At 36.9% G+C, this 27995-nt stretch overlaps 1 protein-coding gene across 1 annotated transcript in view; it reads left to right on the top strand.

Annotated features, from left to right (window-relative positions):
* LOC117421083 (metalloprotease TIKI1-like) overlaps positions 1–27995 on the top strand; it is a 63549-nt gene that overhangs the window by 16167 nt on the left and 19387 nt on the right. Inside the window, exons 3-4 of the mRNA XM_034034998.3 lie at positions 11767–11913; positions 12121–12295. Coding sequence (XP_033890889.2) covers positions 11767–11913; positions 12121–12295 — 322 coding nt within the window. The remainder of the gene's footprint in view (positions 1–11766; positions 11914–12120; positions 12296–27995) is intronic.

Genomic DNA, 27995 nt, shown 5'->3' with positions numbered 1-27995 from the left:
TAAAAGCAGCGTTTTTCATAGTACCTGGCTGGCAGACTTTTGAGTCTCCAGATGCATGTGGATGTGATGGTCTGTTGCCTTGAATGTCAGCCAATCAACTTGTGCCCTGCCCCCAGAGAATGGAGATAAACCAGACACAAATTAAAATAATAATACAAAAAAAACCAGGGGTGGCATGTTTAGGTACACCTGTTTGTTATTATTTTCTGTTTTAAATTTTTACAAATTCATGCAAAGACATCCATCTCTAGCTTTTGAAGTGTGAATACTGCTTATCTTGTCTGCTGCTGGTCAGGATATGCAATCAGATGACCCAGATGATGATTGAGGCACTTTGGCTTTGTGCTTGCAAGTTGGACTTGCATTGTGATTTTAAAGGAGATCAGAACAATTTTGTCACAGAACCTTACACTTCTGTCTGCCCAAAAAAAAAAAGCTCCACATCATTCAGAGGACTTGACAATTATCTAAATAATGCTAGCGATTGTCTGACGAAGGTTATGAAAACCAATGAGCTACATTCTCAAAGCTATTTTACTCCAAATCGTCATTAGCGCAATATTTTTTCTGAATGGAAAAAAACCCCACCAGTCTAAAACACATGAGAAACATCTTAATACTTTATTCAAGCCCCTGAATTAAAAGTCTTAGTTGTTTATTTCTGGTCTGGTAACTTTATTGGGTGCGTTTCTCCTTTCTGAAAAAAAATACACTTTCTTGACGAATTGGAGTAAATAGCTTTGAGAATTGAGCCCAATATCTCTTAGAGTGTATGTGGGTTTAAGTGTATTTTTTGACTTTCAAAGTACATTTTTGAAGTACTTCTACAATGTTCCCTTGTCTTTTGTAAAACAGGCCAATAAATGTCCCTGTATTGTTTACTTTTTTTCTTGCAATGAATTCCACACAATTTTGTGAAACAGCCCCTGTTTTCTGGGTCAGTTAGTGTTTGCCTTTGGAAGAGGGTTGGGTGTGGGAGCTGACCCCACAGAAACACTGTCTACCTGACAAGAAGCTCACTGTTCTACATGAAGTTCAAAGCAAATGCATTTCATCTTTTGTGGTTATCAATACAGTTCATACATGGACAACAAGGCATTATATCTTAGTGTGCTTTTAAACAATAGATCATGCAGATTGTATATTAAATAGACACATTCATAAAAGTGTGGGGTTCACCAGTAGCTGCAGTTACTGTATATTGGCTGGCACTGGATAATGCATTTGGACATTTAGTTATTAGGTGACTATTAGCAGCTACAGGTGCTATTGGACATGAGGTTTACATATAATAGGTTGTTCAGGTTTTTGTTTTTTGAAGAGTTATTGTCTTACAGTGTGGAAATGTGTTTGAAAATTAATTATATGGATTGTTTGAAATCACCCCTTAACAGTATTATTCTCTTGCAAAAATCAATGAAACGTTAATGAAAATAATTAACCGCATGGACAAAGTCAGTTTTAAGTTCCTTAAGAGTAACACCAGTAAAGAAATATAACACTAAATAAAAGAATGAACAATCATTTAGTGATGAATACTGTAGGCAATGTAGGGTTTCTGTGTTGAATGTCATACAAAATCTTTTTTTTTTTTTAAGTATTTTCCTGTGCTCCATTAGGTGAGAGGATGTGTGCCATGCTGGTGTCATTTGCAAGAAAGTTAAAATCTGAAACAGTTGCTGATTATAATGACATCGTACAGATTTTTCTCAACTAAATTTTATTGAGCAAAATCCAAATGCTTGAGACCAGAATGTATCATGTTACCTCCCCAGTACTATCAAATTTGGTTCTTTAGTGATAGCAAAAATCATACCAGAACCACAGAAAAATAATCACAAAGCGAGCATTAAGTATATTAATAAACACAATTCAGTTGGATATCTAAGGCTTATGTATATGGCTGCAGTGTTAAAAGTAATACACTTTTCAGATAACTGCTTCCAGATAACTCAGCAATGAATGACTATGTGGTTTTAAGCTTGGAGGAAAGTCTACCGGGTGTGTCAGTTGCCCTTCTCTCGCTATGTTCTGAGGCCAAGAGGCAAACATGTCTGTTGATAACTTGGCCTGCATTGTTGCTGTAAAAACATAAGCTTAAAAGAAACATCTGGCTCCTTGTTTATTAAAAAATAATGTTGCTTAGTTAACTAGTACACCAGCAGTTGTGTATATGAGCAAGACCTGAAACCAACCTGCATTCCAAAGGTGTAAGTGTCGGCATCCAATATTTCCTCTGAAATGATCATACAGAATTAGATAGGAAAGATGTTACGCAAACTGTGGGCTCAGATTAAACAAATGTTAAATATTATTGCTACCTATGATATGTGGCAGGGAGACATTTATTTAACCTGCACACACATGTGGTTACAATAGGAAACATTTTTGTGCCCCCCCTCCCCCCCCTTCCACACACACACACTTTACCAGATGTTTTACGGGTTAAAACCTTTTAACCTGTATATTGAAGGAAAATAGAAAATAGAAACTCGAGTATTACCATCAGTCTTGGAAGTCTGAGAACGTTGGGGAAGATAAATGAGAAGTACCATATTTGGTTCCTTTGATAAGGTAATTAAGGCACAAAAAAAAGCCACAAGATTTTGAATATGAGTGTTGAATATGATTAAGCCAGTAATGTATGGAAATACATCTTTTTTTTTGCAGGAAGTATAAAGTATGTTGTACCTTTCCTATTTGTTTAATTGATTTGTTAGTACTAAGCCAACGTTTTTTTTGTTTTTTTTATGATTATGAATCCCTTATCCCACAGGTACAGATGAAGCTGTTATTGCAGTTGAGCTACACATCTCTTTAGTGTCATATAGTTTGAGGACCCTTGGAATATGACGTGGGTGTGGCTACTTGAGTGCTTATCTTAAGTTTTAGTGTAGGAACACAAGTGTGCCATTTTCAAAATTTACTTACATTTACAGCTTTGTCCCGAGCAGCTGAGTACCAGCAGTTCTCGAGTCTATAAACCCTTTTGATCTCACCACGCTACTTTAAAATAGGTAGGTCTTTTGCAAATTAATCGGTTTCTAGGACTGGATAGTAAATCATCATCATCAATAACGTTCCTGCTCTCTGTTGACATTTTAATAGACCCTGTCTGTACTGCAGGTATTTCAGATACCTTGGGAAAATAACACACTAAATGATTATTGTGTATAATAGTAATTAAGGATTTGCTCTGGTGTTTTAGCTGGTGCCTGAGGTCTTGAACACAAGGCATAGCATTTTACAGAACTTGATGAATGATTTTGTTACGACAAATTATAGATTTCCTTTTTTAGTTTTACAAAGATGACAGTGCACAGCGTTAGGAAGCTTGTAACTATGTAGTTCCTCATACAAACATTTAAGCAGATATGCAGGAATTTGAAACATGTCAGCTGTCAAAATAGATGGAAAATGGGAAATCGCGAGATATTGCAGTATTCAGTTATTTAACAGATTATGCTCATAAAAATACTTTGCTAAATTAACAGGAGCAATTGTGCTATTGAATAGTTGAAAAAGCAATACAGTGACTTGCAGCCACACTAAGGTGAATGAACCTTTTAGTGAAATTGAATAGTATTGTAGCTAAGGGTTGAGGTTTTAACTGCATTTACCCAGTTTAAATACCTCCAGGATGTTTTGTCAAATATGACAAAATGAGTGGTGAGGAGAATTTGAATAAGAAATGTCATATACAATTATTCTGTACAGGCAACATCAAGTATAATAGGTAAGTAACAATCAAACAAGTATAGACACAGGTTTTCATTCCTCATAAGTTTTACCTGAAAAGTTAACACTTCTTGTGAAATGCTGTAATAACGTCAGACGCAATGGTTGAATTTCGTTTAAAAAAACAAGAAGTCATTCCAGGCGTAGAAATGATTTTGTTTGTTTTTCCCAACTTGTAAACCATTCTTTGTTCATTTTTTTTTCACCTTTGTTGGATGCTTCTCGCTAGGCGAATTGCACAACTCTTCAGGCTTAAAGAAGCTGTCAGTTTAAATGCTCCTGCCCTTTTTTGATGCTGATTTGTCCCGACATACTAAATATTTCATGGGGGCTGGAGGCCAAGGTAAACTCAGCCCTCAAGAGTGTTTGTACAGAGAGTAGGAAGAGATGTGAACTTGATATAATGTTAGGCAGCTCCTCCAAGGCTGATAGGAAGCAGCTGAGGTTAGCTGGTAAGTGGAAACCGGAGCAGGAACAAGACATAAACCTTCTGAGTCCATAACCACCTTTATTTAGCACTTGCCCTCGCCAGAGAACAAACACATTCCTTCTTATTTAAACAAGTGTGTATTCAACCACAGCACATCTTAACAGACGCCCAGGCTACTAGAATGTTTATTTAGCTTCAAGATCCTGTGAATGAAGCTCATTTTACTTTAGTAACATAACAGAACAAATGTCCCTCTTAGTGTGTGGTTGTCTTGGCTGATTACTGTTTGAACAGGACACTTTGGCATGTAGTTTCATTGCATGATACTGCCTGTGAAATGTGTATAATATACAAACCTCTGTAACTTAGGGTTACCTGTAAATAGAAGGAGGACCTGCACATGCTTTAAAAAGCATCCATATAAAATAGCAAATACTTTTATCATTACTTTTTTCCATAGTGCTTGCTTGGAATTGGTAAAATGGCTGGTGTCTCATTTTTTAGCCACTTTATCTGAGGTCACTGCTGTGTAATAATCCTAAATCAATATCTGACTGATTCACATCAGTTTTACTATATTGTGGAATATAATTCTGGGAGTTCAAACACCAGAGCTAGCCAGTCTAAAACAATGTATAAACTGAATAGTTGAGAAACCTTGTCTGTCGTAAGAGTCTGGAAGTTTAACTCTTTGTACCCTACATCTTTATCCCTCAATGACTCAATTAATGACAACCTTCATGGCCACATGCTGCAACCCACAGTGATGGCTTAGTTCTCCTATACAACTGTTAACTGTTGTTAGTTCTCCATAGTTGCATCTTCAATCAGGCTTTTGTAGTCTCCAGGGGAAAAGGGTTCAAATGTCCATAAATCCAGAGTCCTAATCTTCACAAACAAAATATGTTATAGTGTAGGTGGTATTGCTTTGTTTTGTTTTGCAAATCCTTTTGTAAATCCCTTTACAAAAAATGTATCAAATCACTCCCACTGTGGTTTTCAGCAAAAGGCTTTATATTAATTGAAATGAACACATCACAATTCCTGTAAAATTGCATTAAGGAAAACGTTAAGCTTCACAAAGATTGTGATGAGTGCTAGAGGGAAATGAGTTAGGGGGTCTATGGAGACCAGACCCATGAGTGGTTTGAGGCAAGGAAGTCAGTCAGTTAGCTACAGACAGGAATAGGGCAGGTCTCCACAGAGCACAACCCCCCGCACCTCTTCCAGAGACAGGAGGAAGGTATCTTTCACCACCAAGTGCCGGGTAATTATATTAATAAAAACACAACTCAGTCTTAAATGCTTTAGCCCAAGCAGCGAACGGGTTCCATTTAACCATCCATATTTCCTGCCTGGAGAATTGCCTTGGCAAATATAATTGGTCAGTTTTTCTATTGTCTCTCAGGCATTTCTTTGCTGACATCCCAGTCTGGCTGTCTTTGGAAACAATTGAAATTAAAGGATGAAGTCCTGTATAAGGACTCAGCCAGGATTAAAAATGCACAGTACAAATATGTTATGAGTTAAAAGGATAAAAACAAATACAGATTTCTATCATTTGAAAGCAATGCATTTACTAAATTGCAATCTGTATAAACACTAGATTGAGTATGATAGCTGTGGAAACCATGCACAATGATAGCTCATTTTTAAAATGGTTAACTGAAAGCTATGTCTATTTACAAGGTAAGATTCCACAGAGACCCTGACCACTTAAAGTCTTTTGCCTAAAGCCCTAATTCAGTACAGTAGTTCAAATATCTGCCACATGTTGGTAATTAAAATAGAACTTAAAAACATAAAAGTTCTGTTGTGTTTTGTCTTGAGACCTACTTAAATGTTTTATTTCAGTTAGATAGAAATAATTTTTTTAAGCAAAAAAAAAAAACAAACAATGTTGCTAAAAATGTAGTTCAAGACACTGAGGGTTGGGTCTTATTTCAAAACTAGTGGAATGCAAAGGGGATTTTTGTTAGAGAGGAATAAACTTGATTTAACTGTACTCAAAACAATATATTTTACAGCTCCTTCTTGAAAATGTATTGCTAGTTTTGCTAACAATTGTTTTATTCCTCTCAGAAAATCTGCCGTGCTTCAAAATAGGGCCCACTAACCTTTATGGACTTTTATGAAAAAGCTTAGCGTGGAACAGTGCTGCTTTTAAAATTGAATCATGTTCAATAAAATAGATTTTGTAATTTGTAAATTATGCCAGCTGGCATAATATACCCCATGGTGTGGTAAAAATAGCTGTCTTCCAAACCTAATGACAATAAAAAGCCTTTTGCCTAACAATGGCCCTGGTGCCGCACCTCTGGACCTCCAGCCTCTTGTTCAGAGTATATGAGTAAAGTAACTTAATCTCCAAGACTTCCTGTTCTCAGTCCTGGCAGATATACCATCAGACTGCCCTTCTATCTCCTCAGAACAAGTGCAGAGTGCTAAACCCTCGGAAGACTACCTGAGCCAAAGTGTGAACCAAAACCTGTATTACATACACACATGAACATCAAACTCCTGAAATAATTAAGGCAGCTGCCTTTCTGTATTTGACTACACATACGTATCACAAGTTAGGATAGAGATGTCATGGCAGGGTGTGCTGTCATTCTGGGGCATATGCAGTTCTCTCCTTGTGGCCTTTTAAGTCCATACTCTGGTTTTGTGGCAACATCCATAAAAAGAAACTACACATATTTAAGCAATACTATAAGCCCTTTTAAAGCAAGTTAATGACCAGTTAGTGGCGGTCATTAACTGGTCATTAATCTGCTTTGGTCCAGTAAAGAGGTATATAAATACACACCAGCTACATTATAGCTGTTAGCAAGAGGGTGCCATTTATTTGGTACTATGAGCAGAACACATGGTTTACAAAGAGTTTTGTTTACAGTAATATGGTGTTTCCTTTTACATTTAAGGTACATAAGATATATAATTTAGAGAGGTTTTTAACAAACTGATAAAAGTCTGGTTAAAAAGAGTAGGCCTACTTTGTTCCTTAGATTTTACGTTTTACACAGGGACAAAAAAACTATGAGGAATATTTTTATTTATTTTATTTTTTATAAAAAATGCAAACCATGGGTAATATATTATTTAAGGGTTCCTTAAAGTGTTTATGATATAATGTGAAGGTACCAGTTGTGAAAAGAAGCAATACCAAAAAATGTTTTTTTTTACAGAGTATGCATTTTCATAGAAATGATAAAACCAAACCTGCATGGTGTTGGTATCCCTTGGGATGTTGAATCAGTCAGAATCTGTCAATCACCATGCCTACTTAAAAGCCATACTTTTGCATTTTGGAAGGTCAACTGCCTCTAAATTGCTGGCAGGCATTTAGCAGTCAAACTGTCTATTACTGTCTTTACAAAACCTTTGCTGTATGAGTATGAAGAAGCATTAGCTGTCACACTAGAGCTGAAAGAGTAGCTGTACTATTGGCATCCATTTACCAAGCTGCCAAGTTTGAGGATTTTCTACAGGCAAGTGGGAGTTTTGGGGACAAGTTGCTGTTTGATGTGAGCAATAATACCTCAGAGAGCTATACTACAAAGACCCAATCAGGTAGGAATTAGGCAGTTTTATAGAAGCCAGCAGTAATTCATATAGCAGTCACTTTCATTTAAGCATCACTTAAACTTGGAAGAGAGGACAATGGATAACTGAGTCCAGACTATATTTAAATGAGGCCACTCTTCAGATTAATGTACATGTTTACATTTACCTACTGAATTTCTCCAGCAACTAATATTACACTAGGCGTACCTTTTAATATAACACTGTTGTGAAACTACTTAAGTATGAATTAATATCATGGACTTATGATTTAAATTTACACTGTGGTAAATATAACTGTAAAAAAAAAAATGTGCACATTTTCAATTAGATGATACACTGACAGGCAAAACACATCAAGTAGAGATATATTTTTTCCTTGTCTCAGTCCAAAGATATCATCAGGGCAAAGTTCAAGCTGGGAATTTCCAAGACTGTCAACACAGGTGATGCTGCTCAACTGACATAATGTACGTACTGACAGCAGCCTGCACACATCCTGACAGGATGGTTGTGACACACACACCGTAGTTACTATGTTTAGAAGCTAGGTATTTCAGACATGAAGCCTAGATTTTGTATGATAGAACAGTCGGCTTGCTACAAAACTGTTCTGCTGTACCAGGAGTTTCATGAACACCATGAAAATCATGGTACAGCATAACAGTTTTGTAGAAGAAAAACAGTTGTCCCCCATTTGTCATTATTTCACATCTGACTGCTAAAAAGTGTAGTTGACCAAACTGTGACAGAAACAAAGAAACAACTTAAACTATACACTGCTTGGGGGATATCATTTTAAAGAGTAATATTTAGCATAAAGCCAAGTTATATCATAGCAATTATGACCAGAGTTGATACTGTTAGAATCTTGTTCATATAAGGGCTGTTATTTTCTAAGCAAGCTATGTGAGGTTGAAATACAAAAACATCACCCTCCCTACCCTCCCCCTTATCCCCTTCAAAAAAGAGAGTGCAGAATCCAAATGTGTAATCATTGAGCTTATGATCTTCCACTTCATTAACTTCAGTGGAGTTGTGGACATAAACTTCTGAAGGCGTGGGCTCATCTCTGAGAGAAAGTCCAGCTTTTCTCCTTGCCGAATCCCCCCCCCCCCCCCCCCCTTCTCAGTTTATTACCATTATAAAGGGAAATGATTGACTTTCATAGGCAATGATGCTTTAATTTGTGCCAACTTTGATTCGGGGTGCGTGTGCAGGCAAACAGAGGAGACAGTTTACCAAGAGTGAAAAGGAGAGCAGGGACTGGGAAAACACATCCAGTGACCCGCAGGATGAAAACAAGAGGGGGGGAGCAGAGGCAGAAATGTATTTTGTTCAGCTCTCTCTCTCTCTCTCTCTCTCTCTCTCTCTCTCTCTCTCTCTCTCTCTCTTTCTTATTTTCTGTACGAGTGATCCATAAACCCCCCATAATTTAAAGGGCTGAAAGGCCCTCTAAGCAATGGGCTGAGAAAAACCCAGAAGATGAGGCTTGGATTGAACAGATGTGAGAGTTTTTGTTGTTGGGTTTGGAGGCTGGCGGGGTGGCGATAGGCTAATTTGAGTCACATAATGCCGGCCCCCTTTCATATGCAGAGTGGCGCTTTGATCAGAGGTGGATGAAAGTGCTGAGAGTGGAGAGGACGGCAGGGGGTCTTTTGTCCCAAACAAAAAGGCATCTGCTGGGCTCTGCCCCTTATCCTATGAGGCTGCTCCAACAATGACAGCGAAAGTAAAAGTGTCACCTGACAGCTGAAGAAATCTCAAGGATGAGAAAGGGGCCTGCAGCAATATATATATGTATATACTGGAGGGGTTAATCGATTTTCTCCAGTGCGGAAGCGAGAGAAAAAAAATAAAACCTTCTGATAAACTTGTTACTTTTGTTCTGAAAATACACTTTTGCGGAGGCTTTGATTTAAAAAAAAATGTAATGAGAAGGGGAGGGAGGTGGGGGGGGGGTGTAAAGAAAGGCAGGCACAGCTTCGGCGAAAGAATAAACACAGGATGCTTTCATGATGGGACAATACAAGCCCAGGAGAAAAAAGGAATAATAAAATACATCACTGGCCTTGATCAGAAGAAGCCCATTCAGGTTTACATGCAGTTGTTTACTTTGAAAACAAAACTGTGCACACTCTTTGCCTAACTTGGAAACCCCAAAGGGACTGATGCATTGACAGTCTTCGGTGTGGTTTAACCTGAAGACTTATTTTCTGGCTCGGTTCTGCCCACTGGTTCAACACAACAACACGAAAGGGGATAGTTTGATTTATTCACTATAGTTTTACAATTAAAATACTAACCACAACTTTCAAATAAAAATACCGCTTCTCGTACTTGTTCAACAATGAAAATCGATTGCTGGTGTTTGGCTTCCTTTTCCTTTTTTAATGGACCCATGCTTTAACGTGTTGGTACTATAGTGTGAATTGGACATGCATTGGATAAAGTTCAATGTCTTATATATTCAAGCTAGTTACAGGGCACCATATCTAATACACTTCTCTGATACATTTTGTGTTGAGTTCTGTAGCACATAGTATTCTTCAGATTCAGCTGTTTTCTATTGCAAGTCTCCTATTTGTTAAGTGCATAACCTACCTCTCACACTGAAATGCACTTAAATTAAGAGGTTAGATAAGATCTTAGTCTATCTTTATGGATTTTTTGTAAGTGGAGCTTAGTATTAGAGCTTGATTATTCAAGATTTGAATGAAACCGTCGAAATATAAATACAACTGTATTTTTACGCAGCTGCTTATCCAGTGTGGGTAAAACTAAATCACGAGTTAACTCCTGGTGTGGAACAAGGCACAATTACTTAGAAACTCGCCTGTGACATATCTATTATGATTTACTATGCTTGCATGTTCTTTACCATGCTTAACTACACTTTGCTGTGCTTTATCATGGTTACCACAGGGTTGCCATAGGGACCGGGAGGGAAAGACTGTCAAAACTTGACAAGATGTTGGTTCATGTTTTGCTATCAGAGCGTGATCGGAAAGGACTGTAGCATCTACTGAAATATTTCTACTGCTTTGTAATACAGAAGTGTGTGGACAGATAAGACATCCAGATGCAATTAATATGTGGATGTGGGAAAATGGGATATAATCCCAGTCTCCTTTACTGTAGTAGTTAATTTTTGTCTCTTTCAATTGAAACACCATTGTGAGTTTTGGGCTAAAAATAATTATGTTTTAAATTTGAGATTATACAACACATACAATAGAAACTAGTAAAAAAGCAAATTGGAAAATATGAAATGGTCCATTAAAATACTATGTAAATTGGCTCATTAGCAGCCATTTACAAGAAGATTACATGTAGAGCCACACAGCAGCTATCCAATTATTACAGTAAAAGTATTCTGAAACTTATAAAATTAAGTTCAAAGTCTTTGTTGCTTACATCATTACATTTAGTGCCTTTTAAATGAGGAGATATAATTAACTGTGCAGCAGCACCTGCTGAAATGTTTGGGTAAAATAACGAGCTTTTGCCTAAAGTTCTGGCAGGTGGTCCAGCCTGGGACTGAATATCTGATAATATTTGTGACCCTGGTGTGAATGTAATTGAAGTGAAAGTTTACTTTGTGAAATGTGTATTTGTGAGTTAAGAATCAGTAGGAGGAAAAAAAAGAATATTCTGGAAATAAGACATGTCTTATGTATGTATCTTGCCATCTATGTAATTTGTTTTAGGGCTATTCTATGTGTTATTTTAAAGTGATGTCCTGTTTGCCCATACACCTTTTTAATAATTTTAAAATAAAATAACTTGACAGGGGTCTAATTTCTGCTAAAATTGTTGTTTCTTTAATGCACTTTTTATTCCAGCGGTTTGCTTCTGGGTGGTCATTGTGATCTCGAGAGCCTCCTATCTAGTCAAGTACCCACCACTTCTCCAAGAGTGAGCATTGAATGTCTCATGGCCACTCATTGGCAGTAATGTGCAGAGAGCCTTCCAATTGGGACTCTGCATGGTAACTGAACAATTCATTTAAATGGTCCTTATATCTTTGCCAGGTGATATTTGCCCTGAACCAGACACTGCTTCAGCAGGAGAGTCTGCGAGCTGGTAGCCTTCAGGTGCCATATACCACAGATGACCTCATCAAGCACTACAACTGTGGAGACCTCAATTCCATCATATTCAACCATGACTCGTCCCAAGTAAGTTGTCTTGTTTCGCCGTAGTTATATTTTGAACTTGTACAACCACCAGCCAAGTTTACAATGTAAAAGAAATACAGAAATACATTTGATCCAATCCCAGTAAGAAAAAAGACACAGGCAGCCATGAACAACAATTCTAGATACCCATTTACAATTCCTGGTCCAGTCATTAAATACATAGCTGATCTGATTCTGTTTTTCCAGGTCCCCAACTTTAACAATGTCACTATGCCCCCCAATGAGCAAAACACTGCCCAGGAGATTGATACCTACTTCAGACAAGAGTTAATCTACAAACGCAATGAGAGGATGGGGAAGAGGGTAAAAACACTGCTTGAAGAGCACCCAGACAAGAGCTTCTTCTTTGCATTTGGAGCTGGTAAGACACCAAACAAATATGTTGATATACACTATTAATTTTAGTGTAAAATATTAAAACAAAGCCTTATGAGAGTAAAACAAACTTAAATCTTTCATCAAAGTTGCTTATTTATTCAGTTTTTTAGTAACTTGGAACATTATCTCTGCACTTACATTGGAGTCCAAGTTAAGCAATTATTCTGGAAGCTCCAGACTGCTGATGCAGCTTGATAACCTTGCATCCCTGGGAAAGAGTAATAAGGAATACTATAAAACGCAGCTAACACACCGTATGCTAAAGCAATGCATTAGTCATTTTAGAAGACTCAATATAGTGGATTTTGTAAGTTTTCTTGAGATGAGCAAAACTTTTGAGATCAGAACTGTGATTTGGGTGAACTTTGAAACATTGAAGTATGAAGCTGTAGAAATCTGAACAGACCTAATTGTGGTATTTTTAGCTTAGAAATTCCATAACCTTTTTTGTTGGATAATCGACTCAAGGTCTTCCGCTGTTGGTTCTAGCCGAAGCCTCTAGCGCTCACACCAGACAAGACAAAGACCCACTTTCCTCCCCTTTATAAATACTGTAGCCTCAATAATCTGTGTTACAGCTGCTTATAAAACATAGCATGCAATATGGAGTCTACTTCCTAGAGGTGTTCAAATCTAGTCCTTTACGAGATTACATCACTTTTCCAGTTAATGGCAGCCAAATCGTATGAACATTTTATCTGAAAAACAGTTCCTACCCAAAGGACTACAATCCTTGAAAGTAATTCAGGCATTTGAAAGGCGGTAGCTAAAGACAGGTGGTCTTTATTGAGGTGGGTCTTCATAACGTTTATTAATAGCATCGGATCTTGCGGATCACCTTTCAGGTAGAACGTCACGATTCAGGCCTCCCCAGTGTCTTTATCAACGCATCTGTGTGTATGTAGGTTTGGACAGTGCTTTGTGTAACTCCCTTTTAATGAAAACTATGTTAAGATAAGCTTACTGTCAGCAAGAGCGTACATTTAATTAACTGTGGGTGGATAAGGTGGACTAAGAGAAGGTCTGTTTGGCTGTGTACTAATTAGAATTCTGCTGTGCTGTGAAGCTTATGTAGATTAGTGAAAAACATTAAACTTAGTGGAAGACAATCACAGGAAAGGAAGAATATAATGGGTCCAATCTGCTGGTTCTTTCCAATAATAAAGGCAAGGAAGTACCAGTCAAAACATACTGCAAAAAAAAAAAATATTACAGTAGTTTTGCTGTGGCTAGAATAAGGATATTTCTTCAAATAAACTAGATTATTGACCCCTGGGAATACAGGGATCATTAATTATTACCCTAAGTTTAATAACATGTTATCCAGCGCTGTCACGGGAAAATGATAAAAGACTTTGTTTAAGATTCAGATTCTCAGGTAGAAATCAAACAGGAAGCTGGCACCGGGTTTCGATGGGTCTGATAATGAGCCTGACAGTTAGGCAAAAGAGTGCTGATGGACTGAATTGCAAACAGGCCCTTCAGATTACAAGAAAATAAAACAGTGGAAATGTAATAAGAAGCTGGTAGAGCAAGTTAGTTTAAAGAGCATACCAGTACTTGCCTTCATCATCACCCTACACTTTTGTCTACTTGACTATACAGCTGACAGCAGTTTAACAGTCTGTACTGTAGATTCATGCATTATAACTGGAAGATGCTTGTTAATGTGTGTACTTCTTATATGCATGAGGAACTAGCCTGTGTCAATTATTTGTAATATGTCTCACAAGTTATTTATTTCACTTATGAAAAAGTGGCGCAAGCTTTGCACTGGTGGAAAAGTTTAATAATTATGACAGAAACAAACAAAAATGAGCAAACTTGGCATAAAACTACACTCCACAGATTTATAGTATGGTTAGTGGCACACTAGAATTAGGACATTGGACTAATTTACTATTATTAATGGATCTGAACCACTATACTAAGTGAATATAGCAGGGTACACTAATGCATCATAACGTCACCAAAAAGTTACAGTCAACATTTGAAATAACCTGCTGAGGCTAAATCTGGATTATACACAATCTTTGAACCTTTGTTCTCCAGGCTAATTAGTCAGAGGCTGGCAAGCAAACAGTAGTTTCTAGTCCATTCAGACCATTGTGTACTGATCTCATATTGCCCAAGTAGAAAGTATAACTCCTATAAATGTCTGTCACCACTGTAGCCCCAGGTGCAATACAAGTGTTTTCCGTCCATGCAAACATACTTTTTGAGGCTTAACTGAACTGTAAGATAGAGGTATTAAAAAGATAGGCATTGTAATGAGGATCTTAAATCCAAGCAGGCATGGGTGTGCCTGACAGGGACAGCATGGGGCGAATCGGTGTGGCCTGCAAAGGGAGAGATAAGTACACATTGAAACGGCTTAAAGATGTCTTGGTTATCCATTACTCTGGGTATCTCATGTCAAACCACTAATCTGTGTTATGGATCCTGCGAGTGTTTCAGAAATTGTGAGCCATCGAGTGGATGACTTGGTGGACTTTTTATTTATTAGGCTGGTAATTAGACCACAACAAAAAAAGTCAAATAAATAAATAATGGATGATATTGTAAAGCACTATTAGCCTGGTCAAGTTCTAACAGCGTCTAGAAAAAGCCACGTAAACAACCCTCACTAAGATTGCTATGCATACACATGAAACCAATAAAAGCATGAAGTTCTGTATTGCTGAACTTTTAAGAATCATCTCTTTTGCAGAATTTCATTGAACTGTACGTAAAGCTACAGTAAGTTGTATTGTTGGCTGCTCCCATCAAGTAAGAGAAATATAATATTTGGCATTTATTTATTTTTATAGTAGGGTTTCTCCCAAATCTTGACCAGCCAGGCAAACTATCTGCTTGAAAATTTTTAGATTTTTCCATATGGTTCCAAAGTGGAGCCAAAAAAAGTGTTCTATGATGTGCCCAGCATTTTATTTTGAACTACCTATTTTCATATTGTTTTTGACAGTGTGTCACTCAAAGGGTTGGATAGTGTTAAATAAATTGTATTGAGCTGATTCATATTTAACCTATTTACTTTTTTGTAATCTCAGACCCCAAACTTAAATGACAAGATTTGGTGGTCGTCGGTCTGACCAGTTTGAGTATGTGATATGGCCCTAACCCAGCTTCCAGTGGGTAGATGTCAACAGTACTACACAAAACCACCCTCCTTATTACTTTCAAGGTGCATCAGTATCCAGAAAATTAGCTAACCAGACTGCTTACACCGTCCATTATTCTGGTTACTTGAAGTTGTACTATACTATTAATGAGATAAAAGTACATTACAATGAAAAATGGATAAGGCCAAAAACTAACAGCAATCCCTTTTACCAGCCCCTATCTGCTCTTTTTACTAATGATTATCGTTACCTGTCTTCAAGGGAAAAGTCTTTCCATTCTCACTGATGGTCTCAAAACTGAATAAGTGTAAAAGATGGGGAGCCTGTAGCGGAAAATTATCTTTCTTGTTTTACAGATAACCACACAAGTTACTTTACATTCTTATCAAGTCACACTTAACTAGAAATTAATTAGACTTCTCGAGATCAAGCATCTTCAGTCTGACAAATATTCACTGACTCAGTTTCTGGGAAGGCAGATTCACTGTGAAGGAAAAAAACAGGAAATCTCAACATATTGCTCACATTTTTATAATTTCTTTGAAGTTCAGTGCTGGGAAGCTCTTAGGATGAACAATTTTATTTGCATACAGCCTTGCATAGTTTTTGTTTTACAGCCCAGCGAAAGTCAAAAGGAAAGACTAGATCTGATCTAAAAGGCTTAAAAAGCAGGGTGTAGACTCTAAACTTCACAGTCCAGCGAGCTCTGCGATTACAGGAAGTCTAGACTGAAAACAGAGACAGACTAATAGGTCTATTGAACCCCAGGCACTGGTAATCTAACTAGAATAAATTCCATTACACGTCCCTGTAGGGTTTTACAAGGGGCTGGGAGCAGCAAGGTGAGTGAAACTGATACCCCATTCACCCTTGAGTCCAGCCCCAAGATGCCAGTGAGGTTAGACTGTGCGGCAAGGCCTCTGCCCTTGCCGTGGAAGTGAAATGTGTGCTAATTATTCCCAGAGGGGTGGGGGGGTGAAGTAAGAGGCTGTGCAAATCCATAATGGACTCCTTTATGGCAGCAATGTTCCTGACTTTGTAACATCAGCAAAAAGACAGAGTTATCAGCCCATGTCTCCTATTCCTTTGTAGCTTCCCGGGCTGAAATCAAGGTAAAGCACTCAACCTTAACCCCCTTTGAAATGGAGTATACTGTAAACTTACCTTGTATGCAAACCCCTTCCTTCAACTGCAAGTCAACTGGGACAGCTTTTGATTAGATGTGTGAAGATCACTGACCAGCCCAAAAAAAAAAAAAAGTGTAGCATTATTCAAATTTAACCAAGGTCGGCATCTAAGGAAACTTGTAATGTAAAAGTGGTGAGGCCGTACTGATGTTGGAAACAGTTGAAAACTGCCCTTTTTTACCTCGTAAATGTAATTCCTGCAGTTTTTTATTCCTGCACTTTGTCTGCACACTTTTTGTTCTGTAATACTAAGATCTTATACTCTTTTCCTAGCCTCCAGTTAACATTTTAAATCTCAACAGTTTGTCCAGTTGTGAAAAAGATGTGTGTATGCAAAACCATTGAGTTTACAAACAGGAATGCCCCTGTAGATGAGAGAATAGCACATACACTGGTGATGGGTGTCCCTGCAACAGTATTAACTAGAAGTTTTCTTGTATTTGCCTCGGTCTCTCTCGTGAGACAGCACAACAATGAAACTGTGTGGTCTAGTACAGCAGGTCCATAGAGAATGCTCAGGGGGTCCGCAAAATATTACAAACTCTTAATTAAAAAACGTTTTTTAAAAAAGAGTCGATTTGTCTAAGTAAAACGGACAAAACTACTCTTTCTGTTTACACAACCTAGTATTCCATGGTGCATGAACAACCACGTAATATTTAGAATGACAATATGACTCCATAGTCATACCTGGACCCCTGAAAGTGATTTATCCCCATTGGTAGAAGCATCTCCTTCAGGTAATATATTTTTTCATCGTGTTCAATGCCGTGGGGAGGTGTAGCAGTTATTTTAAATTTGGTCCCAAATTTTTCTCAGTTGACCCAGACAGATACTTTTAATTCTTTTGAGTATATCACAATGTTTCATTCTGCACACTGCACACAGTTTATCGACCTCCTAACAAAATCTTGACTTCCTAAATGAGTTCTCTGCTTTACTTTCTTTTTTATGTCTCTCAGCTGAACGTGTACTCATTATGGGTGACTTTAATTTACCTTCCCTACCAACGTCTTCCATGGTGGCTGAATTTAACTCTTTATTATCATCTTTTGATTTCACACAGTGTTTTTCTTTACCCACTCATACTAAGGGACATTTTTTTGTTTTTTTGCCCACGGTCTGACAATTTCTGATTTTTCTGTCTCTGATTTGGGTCTTTCTGATAATTTTGTGTTACTTTTTAAGATTTCAGCTTCTACTGTTGAGTCAGCTGCCCGACCTATCTCCTACCTCTCTTGGAGGCGATTGGATCCGGCAGTTGTTTCAACAGCTTTTCAAAATGTAATCTAGTCTCAAAAATTCTCTGCTAGTTCTGATCTAGACTGGTGTGTAAATGCTTATAATGACTCTCTTTCTGAAATAATTGATGACCTGGCTCCGATTAAGACCTGTAAAGCTGCAGTTCCAAAAAATTCCCTTTGGTTCACAGATGAGTTAAGGGCTATGAAATCTCAAACTCATAAATTGGAAAAAGCTTGGAAGAAATCCCACTTAGTGATCCATGAGCAGATCTGGCGCTGAGAAAATGATATATTTTTCCAGTATCATCAAGGAAAATGAAGGCAACTCCAGAGTCCTTTTTTCCACCATTGGTAAATTGTTGTCACCCTCTGTAAATTCTACTCTGTGTTCCTTTTCCGATCCCCTTTGCCAGGAGCGTATGGATTTCTTTGTATCAAAAATATTAACTATCCATGATGCTGCTGCTGTTTCTGCCCCTATTATTATTTGTTTATTTAGCAGACGCCTTTATCCAAGGTGACTTACAGAGACTCGGGTGTGTGAACTATGCATCAGCTGCAGAGTCACTTACAATTACGTCTCACCCGAAAGACGGAGCACAAGGAGGTTAAGTGACTTGCTCAGGGTCACACAATGAGTCAGTGGCTGAACCGGGATTTGAACCGGGGGACCTTTTCTTTAATCACTGAACCACACAGCCCCCTAGTGATGATCTCTGTCCCCAGTTACCTTCTCTGAGAACAATAACATCAAATTTCTCAAACTTTTTTTCCTGTTTACATCTCTTATGCTTGCCAGTGTGTTTGCGTCTGTGAAGGCTACCACATGTCTTCTGGACCCTTTTCCTTCTGTTCTTTTGAAAATTCAATTTGACAAACTGAATGCTGCGGAGTACCCAGTTTTAGTAACAGAAGCCATGAAAGTGTTGCTACCTTTCTCAACAACATATATATATATATATATATATATATATATATATATATATATATATATATATATGTGAGGCATCATTCTCTGCTATGGCAGCAATGAAGACAACATCACACCAAGGGTAGACAGACTCTGCAGTAAGAAACAGGCACACCCATCTCACTGACTGTAAGTACTGTATAATATTTTTCTTAAAGCATCACTAACAGTGATGTGTGTATATAAAGTACATTTATATACTTTTGTCAATCAGTTTCTCAGTTGGGGGTCTGTGATTTAATATTGCATTTGAAAAAGGGTCCGTCAACAAAAAAAGTTTGAGAATCCCTATTCTAGTACTTGAGTTTAGGACGATTGTCTGCAGCCAGAAAATCAAGTCCTGTTTTCTACATTCAGAGGCTTCAGAGGGAGCCAAAACCAGTCATACAATTTCTGTATAAAATCTACAATTTGAAAAAATGTATTTCCATTCTGGAGGTAGTGTGGAGTAGTGGTTACAGATGAGGAATAGGTGCCAGGAAAGCATGGTTTTGAATCCCAGCTTAGCCACTGACATATTGTAAGACTCAGGGCCAAGTAATTTCACTTGCACATGTCTCCGTCATAGCCTGCTGTATATAAAATGAGAGTGCTACACTTGACAACTCAACTGAACAGATTAAAAAATCCATGTAGGTTTTAGTCATTTTAAAAGCAGCTGGGTGGGGGGGGGGGGTTGAATTCAGCTAATAAAGAAATACAATATTACCATGAATAAATTATATATAACTTAATATATAGGTAGTTCAAATTAGAAATAGATACATATATCTGTCAGGACACCAAGCAAACTAATAAAGAAGGTTCACCTCCACTTAGTAAATGTTTACATCTGTATCATGCACAGCTGGGATCATGCACAGTTGGGTGTACTTTTTTTTCATCATATAATTTTATTAATTTTTCAAAAAACACAAAATATTATTAACAGTATTGTAAACGTATACCTAGAGAACACATACTCCACAAATAATCAAAACAATACATGTTAATTATAAATAATACACAATAATAATAGAATAATATATTAAATATTCGTCATATACATTAGTAAATATAAAACTAGGCTTCTAATCAGTACATTTACATTTACATGTATATTTAAAGAATAACTCTGGATACTGCTTTTAAGCAATCCCTTGGTTCTACTGTATTTCTAGAGTATTAAGATCAATTGCTTTTTGCCACAGGTGGATATAATTGTCTTTTTTAAACTCCATGGATATATTCTTTCTAAAGATATTACCTCTAGTACAAAGTTATTCCATAAAGCAGAATGTGGTGGATCCAGTCATTTCCATAAAAACATTGTAGCGCTTTTTGCCATAAGTGACAATGTTTAAATCATTTGTTTTTTTGTAGCAATATTTTTGTTTCCCAGAATAGCTAATTCCAAGGTTTTGTGTATGAAAACCCAACTGTATTAGAAATACGGAAGAACACATCTGTCCAAAATAGTTTTTTTTACAATTCCAGGTCATATGTTCAAATGACTCATGTTCAAATGTTCAAATCATATGTTGAATTATCTTAAACTGGATTGTTCTGTATCTAGCATTCAGGGTAGCTACTTTAATATTTCTAAAAATAGTTAACCAAGAATCTTCTGATACTTTATTTTTTAAAGTCACCTCCCATTTATCAATAATTTCTTTGCTTGTAATGACCCTATCTCTAATAAATGGATACATCATTAAAACATATTCCTGTTGATTTGTTTTTAACCTTTAGCCATATTTCTAGCGGTGACATTACTGGGAATTGTAATCTGGGATTGTAATAATTGATAAGTGAGTTTCTAATTTGAGTATACAATCTGATATCACCATCCAGTATTTTTTCCAAATAGGTGAGTTATCTCTCCGATTCCAATGTTCATTGACAAAGGATTTCCGTTTAAATTGTAGTTTCGGGTTTCTCCAAATTATGAAGAGCCATATAATTGTTTTCTACGATTAGTTATAGTAGCAATTTCATTGAAGATTTGATGAAAATGAGTTAGGAGACCATCTTTACAGAGACAACTAGGTGGACCATGCATTACTATATTTATTATTTCTTAAGGAGTAACCATAGCCTTTTGTAATTGTCATACAGGAGAATCTGACATTGAAGGATTTGTAAACCAACCAATAAAAAAGTCTTGATTGGAATGCCAGGCAGTAGCAATAAACGTTAGGTACTTTCAATCCCCCATTATCATTGCTCTGAAATAGCACGCTTATTCTTACTTTTTTATTTCTTAATAATAATAATAATAATAATAACTTAATTGAGAGAACATTCTATTAATTTGAGGGGTATTGAGGGTGATTTTTAAGGGGATCATAGAAAGAGGATATGCTATTGTAGGAAAAATTGCTATCTTAATAACTTCTATCCCCCATAGGAAAACCGTTTAATTTAGTACAATTTTCTAGCTTGATTTTGATTTTTGCAAAAATGGGCTGCAAATTTAAAGAAACCATTTTCTTAAAGTAATTGTTTATAGTGATACCCAGATATGTAATACCATCCTTAGGCCAAATAAAGCTATATTTACCATACACTGAAGCACTCACTTAAGATGCTTCTGCTTTAACCCAGTTGACTTAACCAGTTAACCCGAGAATTTACCATTACTTCAATTTTTTCCATAACAAGTGGAAGGGATGTTGAAAGGGTTTTTAAGTGTGAGCATCAGATCATCAGCACAGAGTAGGACTATGAGATGTTGCTCCCTGACCAATTCCTTGGACATTTTCAGGTTATCTAATTTTGTCAGCCAGACGTTCCAGAGCTAGTATGAACATAATAGTATAATATTAATAGTACAATAATATGTACAGAATAGCTCATATGAAGCTAATAGGAAAATAATCTATCTTTAAGATCCATTTATACAAACATAAATTATGAAACATTAAATTAATAACAACAGGTCATACGCATCATGCACATGGGAGGAGTCATATGCAAAAAACATATTATCATATAATAGACGTATCCTTCCCAACTCAACACTACACGACCATCAAGTAAAAATAGACATAATGAAGCATTCTTACCTTTGTATGAGTTATTGATCAGCAGATGTCTCAGCTGCATGAAGAGCACAGCGTGTGGTTTTAACTCTACTGTGCAGAATAAATTAATTTTTTTCTATGGGTAAATATTGGGACTTTCTTCCTATGAATCGGGACTGTCCCGACCATATAGGGACTGTTGGCATGTATGTTGAAGCTTTGCGGTTTCCCTGTTCCAGTTATGTGCGCTTGTTCCACTTCGAATGAAAATTTTACCGAAGATGTCTGTCAGAAGTCATTGAATAAATTCTGTACAATTAGTACCTTCACTTCCCTCAGCAAGACCAACAATTTGTATATTTTTCCATCAAACTGTTCTCAGATTCTTTAAGTTTCTCTTTTAATTGCCCTACCTGTTGGGTTCGGTTTACAGTCCTGTTTCCTTATCGAGTCTGCAGATGATATTCGATATTCAGCTTCTCCCATTCGTGTAGTCATATTCTGGAGAGTATTTTTAATTTCCGTATTATTAAGTTCTCCAACACTGTTTGTTGCTATTTTTTTTCTGTCAGGGTTATTATTGTCCTCGTTTGGCGGTGAGGTAGGTGCCGATGGGTCTCTTTATGCCAACACTTGGCTTTTTTTAGTTTTGATATTGTGACATGTTATTCTCTCCACTCTTATCCATAGATAAATACTGTTTTCTGACAACATTTTGTAAAATGTCCCACGATAGAGCTCTCTGTCCTTGCCTCTGTCCTCCTCGAAGCATCACATGTGCCTCTGGGTGTACATTATTATTATTACTATTATTATTATTATTATTATTATAGGTAGGGACCAGAACGAGAGCTGTCTCAAATCAGAGGCCAAGCCCATAAACGTGTCATCCTTCTCAGCAGTATTTCATTTCCAAAGACCTCACTGTATCAAATCAGAGGCCAAGCCCATAAACGTGTCATCCTTCTCAGCAGTATTTCACTTCCAAAGACCTCGGTGCTTGTTCAGTTCTAGCTTCCCTCAGAATCCTATTTTATATTTATCCAAACACCCTCTAATTGCATTGCACAAAACTGCCACAATGTCAATTGAGAAAATGATAAAAATAAATAAATGGCCCTGAACCTCGTAAAAAAATAAAGAATGTTTTGCAGCTCATTTGCGGTGATTTCTCATACACAACTTAAACAGCATACAGATGGGAAAAGCAAATGTTTTGGTCTTTACTGATTCTGACATGCACATGACTTGTTTTGGCCAGGAGTTGACCACATCCACTTTGTAACTCCTGTTCGTGCAAAATCAGCTTTCATTTAATGACGGGAGTAGTGGTATGTGTCGTGGATTTCTTACCATGTGCTTGGTCGTTAGGGTGTTTATTAGATGGATTTCAGATAGGATTATTTAGTAATTGTCAGACATATGCAGTTTGTGAAGCTAGGGGGTCAGTTTCCTGTTAATTTACCCAATGTACGACTAGGGGTGTGCCAATACTCAAATTTGAAGTTGTTAGGTATTAATTAAATGTAATAAAACATGTTAATTATTCAACACACAACAAAGCGGTCCCCCGGTTTCCCTTATTTACACAATTAATGTATCAATCAATAACAATCTGTGTTATTTAATATAGAACCTGTCGTGATCAAACTAACTAAAACTCATTTAGATTTTATAAGCAATTATTTGTCTTACCTTTTCTTTATTCTATTAATATGAAAACTTTTTTTTTTCACTTTCCTTAGAAATGTGTCAGCTTTGCAGTGAATTGTGGGGATTGTAGTCCTGGGAAAGGTATTATCTCTGATTAAACTCAACAAAGAAATACATATGTCAGTTTCTACAGTGGTAGCAATTGTTAGGTTTAATGAAAGGTCATGTTTAAAGGTGAGGGAACGGCAGCTTTTCTTGTTTTGAAGTCAACACATTAATAGATACAATGCTACCCTGTTATAATGCAGTTGTCAGGGTCCATAATTAGAAGACAGCGCTATTTGTGTTTCGCCTTGTAACGAAGGTTGGCATTTTTGTTCCCAAAATGATTTCCAACGCCCACAAGCCAAATTAATATTGTAGCGTACGGTGGAAAATTAATGAAGGAGACGCACAGAATTTGCAGGTACTCGAATCCACGGTTTATTGGGAAGATTATTCCCTGGGCCTCACCAAAAACAACAGTCTTGTACTCTCACAGCAGCTTGATGTCTCACTTGGCTGTACACGCGCTGATGTGGCACCCCCTATATGCTTTCATGGCACCCACCAATCCCAGCTGAGGCAAGCTTACAGCTTCCCTGCTAATATACACACACACACACACAAACAAACAACAGGGTCCGTAGACCAGTCCTACAACAGTATAAATCCTGGGTCGTTACACTTTATACAGTATAATAGAAGCTGCTATTCCACCAGTTTAAAGTTTACACCAGTCTTATTTAAATTGTACATTTTTTATAATAAATGTTGTTAACTGTAAATAAATAACACAGAATCCAAGGACGTTTATACACACTTGTCTTGTTTCATACTGGTTTTGTAACATTAACGGACAGTTTTTTTTTACTTAATTATTATTATTTTTTTTTAAATACAGTGCAAGCACGGGAGTTTTATAAGTACTATACGTCCCTGTTTCAAAAAATGTGTTTAAATATGGTAATGTAAAAGCAACAATAAAAACAAATCACAATGTTGTAGGTTTTCTTTTCTTTTCTTTTTCTTTTTGTCTCTATTACAATTTATCCTAGCATAATTGACAATAACATTACTGGGATCACTTAAAGTATCTAGAATGTTCACCCAAAGTTTGCGAATCAGATTGCATTGTGGGGGAAATGGAAGCCACGACCTTGCTGTGTTATAACCAAGTCCGCACTATAACAGGTCACACCCCTATTTACACCCCACCCATGTAAACATATTTTTTCATTTTGTCTTATTTTTCTTATTCACCCTTATTTATTTTGTTTTATTCTTGAACAGCAGCTTGACATTCTTTCCCAACCAAGGGACAGCAGGTCACATGTTCGTATGAGCATGAGTCCCTCTGTCTGGGAATACCCCTGAACGCCATGTTAAATCACAGAAGAGAAAAGCAAATAGAAGTGTTCAGGCTCCAGACGGCTGTTTATTTTCAGATAGTCTTCACTCACACTGTTTAAATACGTCCTTCAGATAAAACACTGTGAATAAAACTAGGGATTAGGCTCCCCACAGTGACACCCCTTTTAAATCCTCTTGTCAAAGGTCCACACACAATGAACCATGGTGTGCTTGAAATTATGACAGATGGTATCTACCTGATACCCCATTAACGCTTACTCACCAAAGCTGAAAGGCTTTTAGCAGAAGTCGGGTTGTGAGGAAGATGTTATCAGTTTGCTCACCTGTCAGATATCCTTGCAGTCTTCACAGCCAAAGAGAGTGGGTTACATCATCTATACCACACTTTTTTTTTTTGTCCAGAAACATACCTTTGTACCTTTGTTGGTTTTAGTAGAAAGCAGTCTTTGTACTTCAGTGCTGATGTCTGAAGTAGTGCTTTGTCATAATGTAACATATTGACAAATACTTCTTTACAATCCACCTGCTGTTGCTGCCTCAGCTCATTACTTATTGATACATGTTCTGCAATACTGGGCGCAAAAGGAATGGACTGGAATGGTTTCACATATTGTCTAAAAAGCAGCATATCTAGATACTGCCATCCTTTAAGTGTTTATTAATCCCACTGGTTTGATTTAATACAATGATGAGGGTGGATGGGTTTATCGTTTCATGGTGGCAGTATGAGATCTGCTGCTGTTAAAAAATTGACTTTAGTTATAGCTACTATCCCTAGTTCCTGTTTTTAGATCATCATTTTCGAAATGGGTGGAACAGTGCTGAGAAGGCTATATGGATATCAGCAGCGCTCCAGATAAGCGCGTACTGGGGTATGAATTACACATGATATTTAAATGTGATGCATAGCAATTTTGTTGCACAGCTTGAGCTCACATGTTCTGCGGTAGCTAGAGAATGCCAGGACAGCTAACTGTAGCCTGCTTGGGAAATGCCAAAAATAACCAATAAGTCTGGGTTTTTAATTTTAAAAAAATCCAGTTGAATCTCTTGTAGTGTGTGTTTGTGACTGGTAAATAAGCGACTGGATTCTTGATCTTCAGGATTTCTCTACGCCATCTTAGTCCCACTCAACCGAACCTACTAATTTACCAAATTTGGGGAAGGTAAATCTATATAATGCATACAATATTTTGTGTTTGGAGAGAGTCGAGATGCTTTCTATTGCTGTAGCAAGGGGATCAATAAGGAATACAATATTATCGTCTCTTTATGTGCGTTATTGCAGTATTGGTACAGTGTTTAAATTGGAGAGTAAATTACTCAATGACCCAAAACTGTATCTGGAGTGCTGGATATGAGTAAATACTGGGAATTATTAATGGAGACTAATGTTATTCATCTTGCATGTCACTTAACTTCAGTGTACAGTATACTTCTTTTCATCCGTTAATTTTTTTTTAATGACTCATATTTGTGTTGCAAGCTTAAGCCATAAGTTATTTTCTCCTAACTATATTAAGCACGCAACTAAGATATAAAATTCTCAAATGCACTTCATAGCCAGCCTTTCAAGCCAAACATTGTTCTTATAAGAAAAGCCAAGTTTGGCTCAAAATGTTGGCCAATAAATTAACTGCATATTTGAATTTTATATCCCTATGCAGGCTGCATGCGTAATACTTATTTGAAACTTAATTTTAGTGTAGCTGATCTAAAAAACATAAAAGTACCTAACAGTTAAACAAACTATATCTGCTTTTTATTATGAATCTAGTGTAATTTGTACTTAAACAGAGTGCAACCTTAAATTGGCCAGTGAAGGACGAGTGTGTGTTTACAATATAAGACACCAAAAATTCTGTTTACGCTTGCCTCCCTTTAATTATCTCTTAAAAAAAATTGTTTACAGAAACATTCATGAAAGACATAAGCATGGAAATCAAGAGACCTTGTGTACTTTACATATTTAGGAACATAAAAAAGATTTGTAGGATTCATGAATTTGTACAATGGGGGATTCATGGACTCTGTGGTGTTTTTTCAATTGATCTAAACAGTGGCAGGTTAAAAAAAAAAAAAAAACTGTCTTTACATCTGTCAAATGAGGCTAAGATTTTGAAAATCAAGTATTTAACCATGCATTTCAGTCTTTTTAATGTATTTCTGTTCCTAAGAAAGTTGAAAATGCTAGGAAGCGTCCCATTTTTTTATGCTTTGACTAACAGAAATATGTCGCTCCGCCGCTGTTAGTCTTCCAAAAAACCCTTAGAAAATGATAAAATTAAGATAAAGGAACAGACTTGGAAGTATATAATTCCTGAAATTCGTTTTCAGAAAGGAAGACCTTCATAGTTTTAAATGATATGAAAGAATGACAGGTTTCACGGATTATAAAACTAAACTAGTGGAACCTATATGCAGGTGTTGCTCTTCATGAATTCATGAAGGCAGCATATAATCTATATGAATAAAATTTGATTTGAAAAACACTATACCATATAAAAAAATACAGAACATAGAATTAAGAAAGAATTATGCACCACCTGCTAATTCTTTGATTCTAGTTGTTCCACAATGGAATGGTGGCTGTAATGTACTATCATAGAAATTGTTAATGTTCCTGGGGTTTTCAGTGTACCTGTGGGACATTGTTTGTGAATCACGCTGTATTGCAAAGCAGTGTTCAACATGACTTTGGCCATTCTTTTCTAAGTTTTGGAGGCTGACAGTCTGGCCTTGCAGATCGAGTGGAACAGTATAATGTTCAGCACTGAAAGGCAGCCTTTAGCTTGAAGGCATGAGGGTCTTACAATGTCTCTTGTTAAATCCAACTTCTTTTGTTGCAGCATTTTTCAAATTCCCTCACAATCTTTGATATGCACCTTAAACTCAAGCTTGCAAAATACCTCTACTGTCTGCCCCCTCTCGCCCATCCCCCACATCAAAATCTATTGAGTTGAATTGAAATCAAGAGTAGAAGCTTTTGCATGACCTTAACTGAGATGCACATAATTGAACCAAGTATTAAAACTGGCACATTCTCCATTTCTGCACTTTCATCTTTTAATGATTAATGAGCCAACAGC

This window comes from Acipenser ruthenus, chromosome 1, assembly GCF_902713425.1.
Source record: "Acipenser ruthenus chromosome 1, fAciRut3.2 maternal haplotype, whole genome shotgun sequence".
Taxonomy (NCBI): Eukaryota; Metazoa; Chordata; class Actinopteri; order Acipenseriformes; family Acipenseridae; genus Acipenser; species Acipenser ruthenus.
The sequence above is the reverse complement of the archived record's forward strand: the minus strand, read 5'-3'. Positions and strand labels throughout refer to the sequence as shown.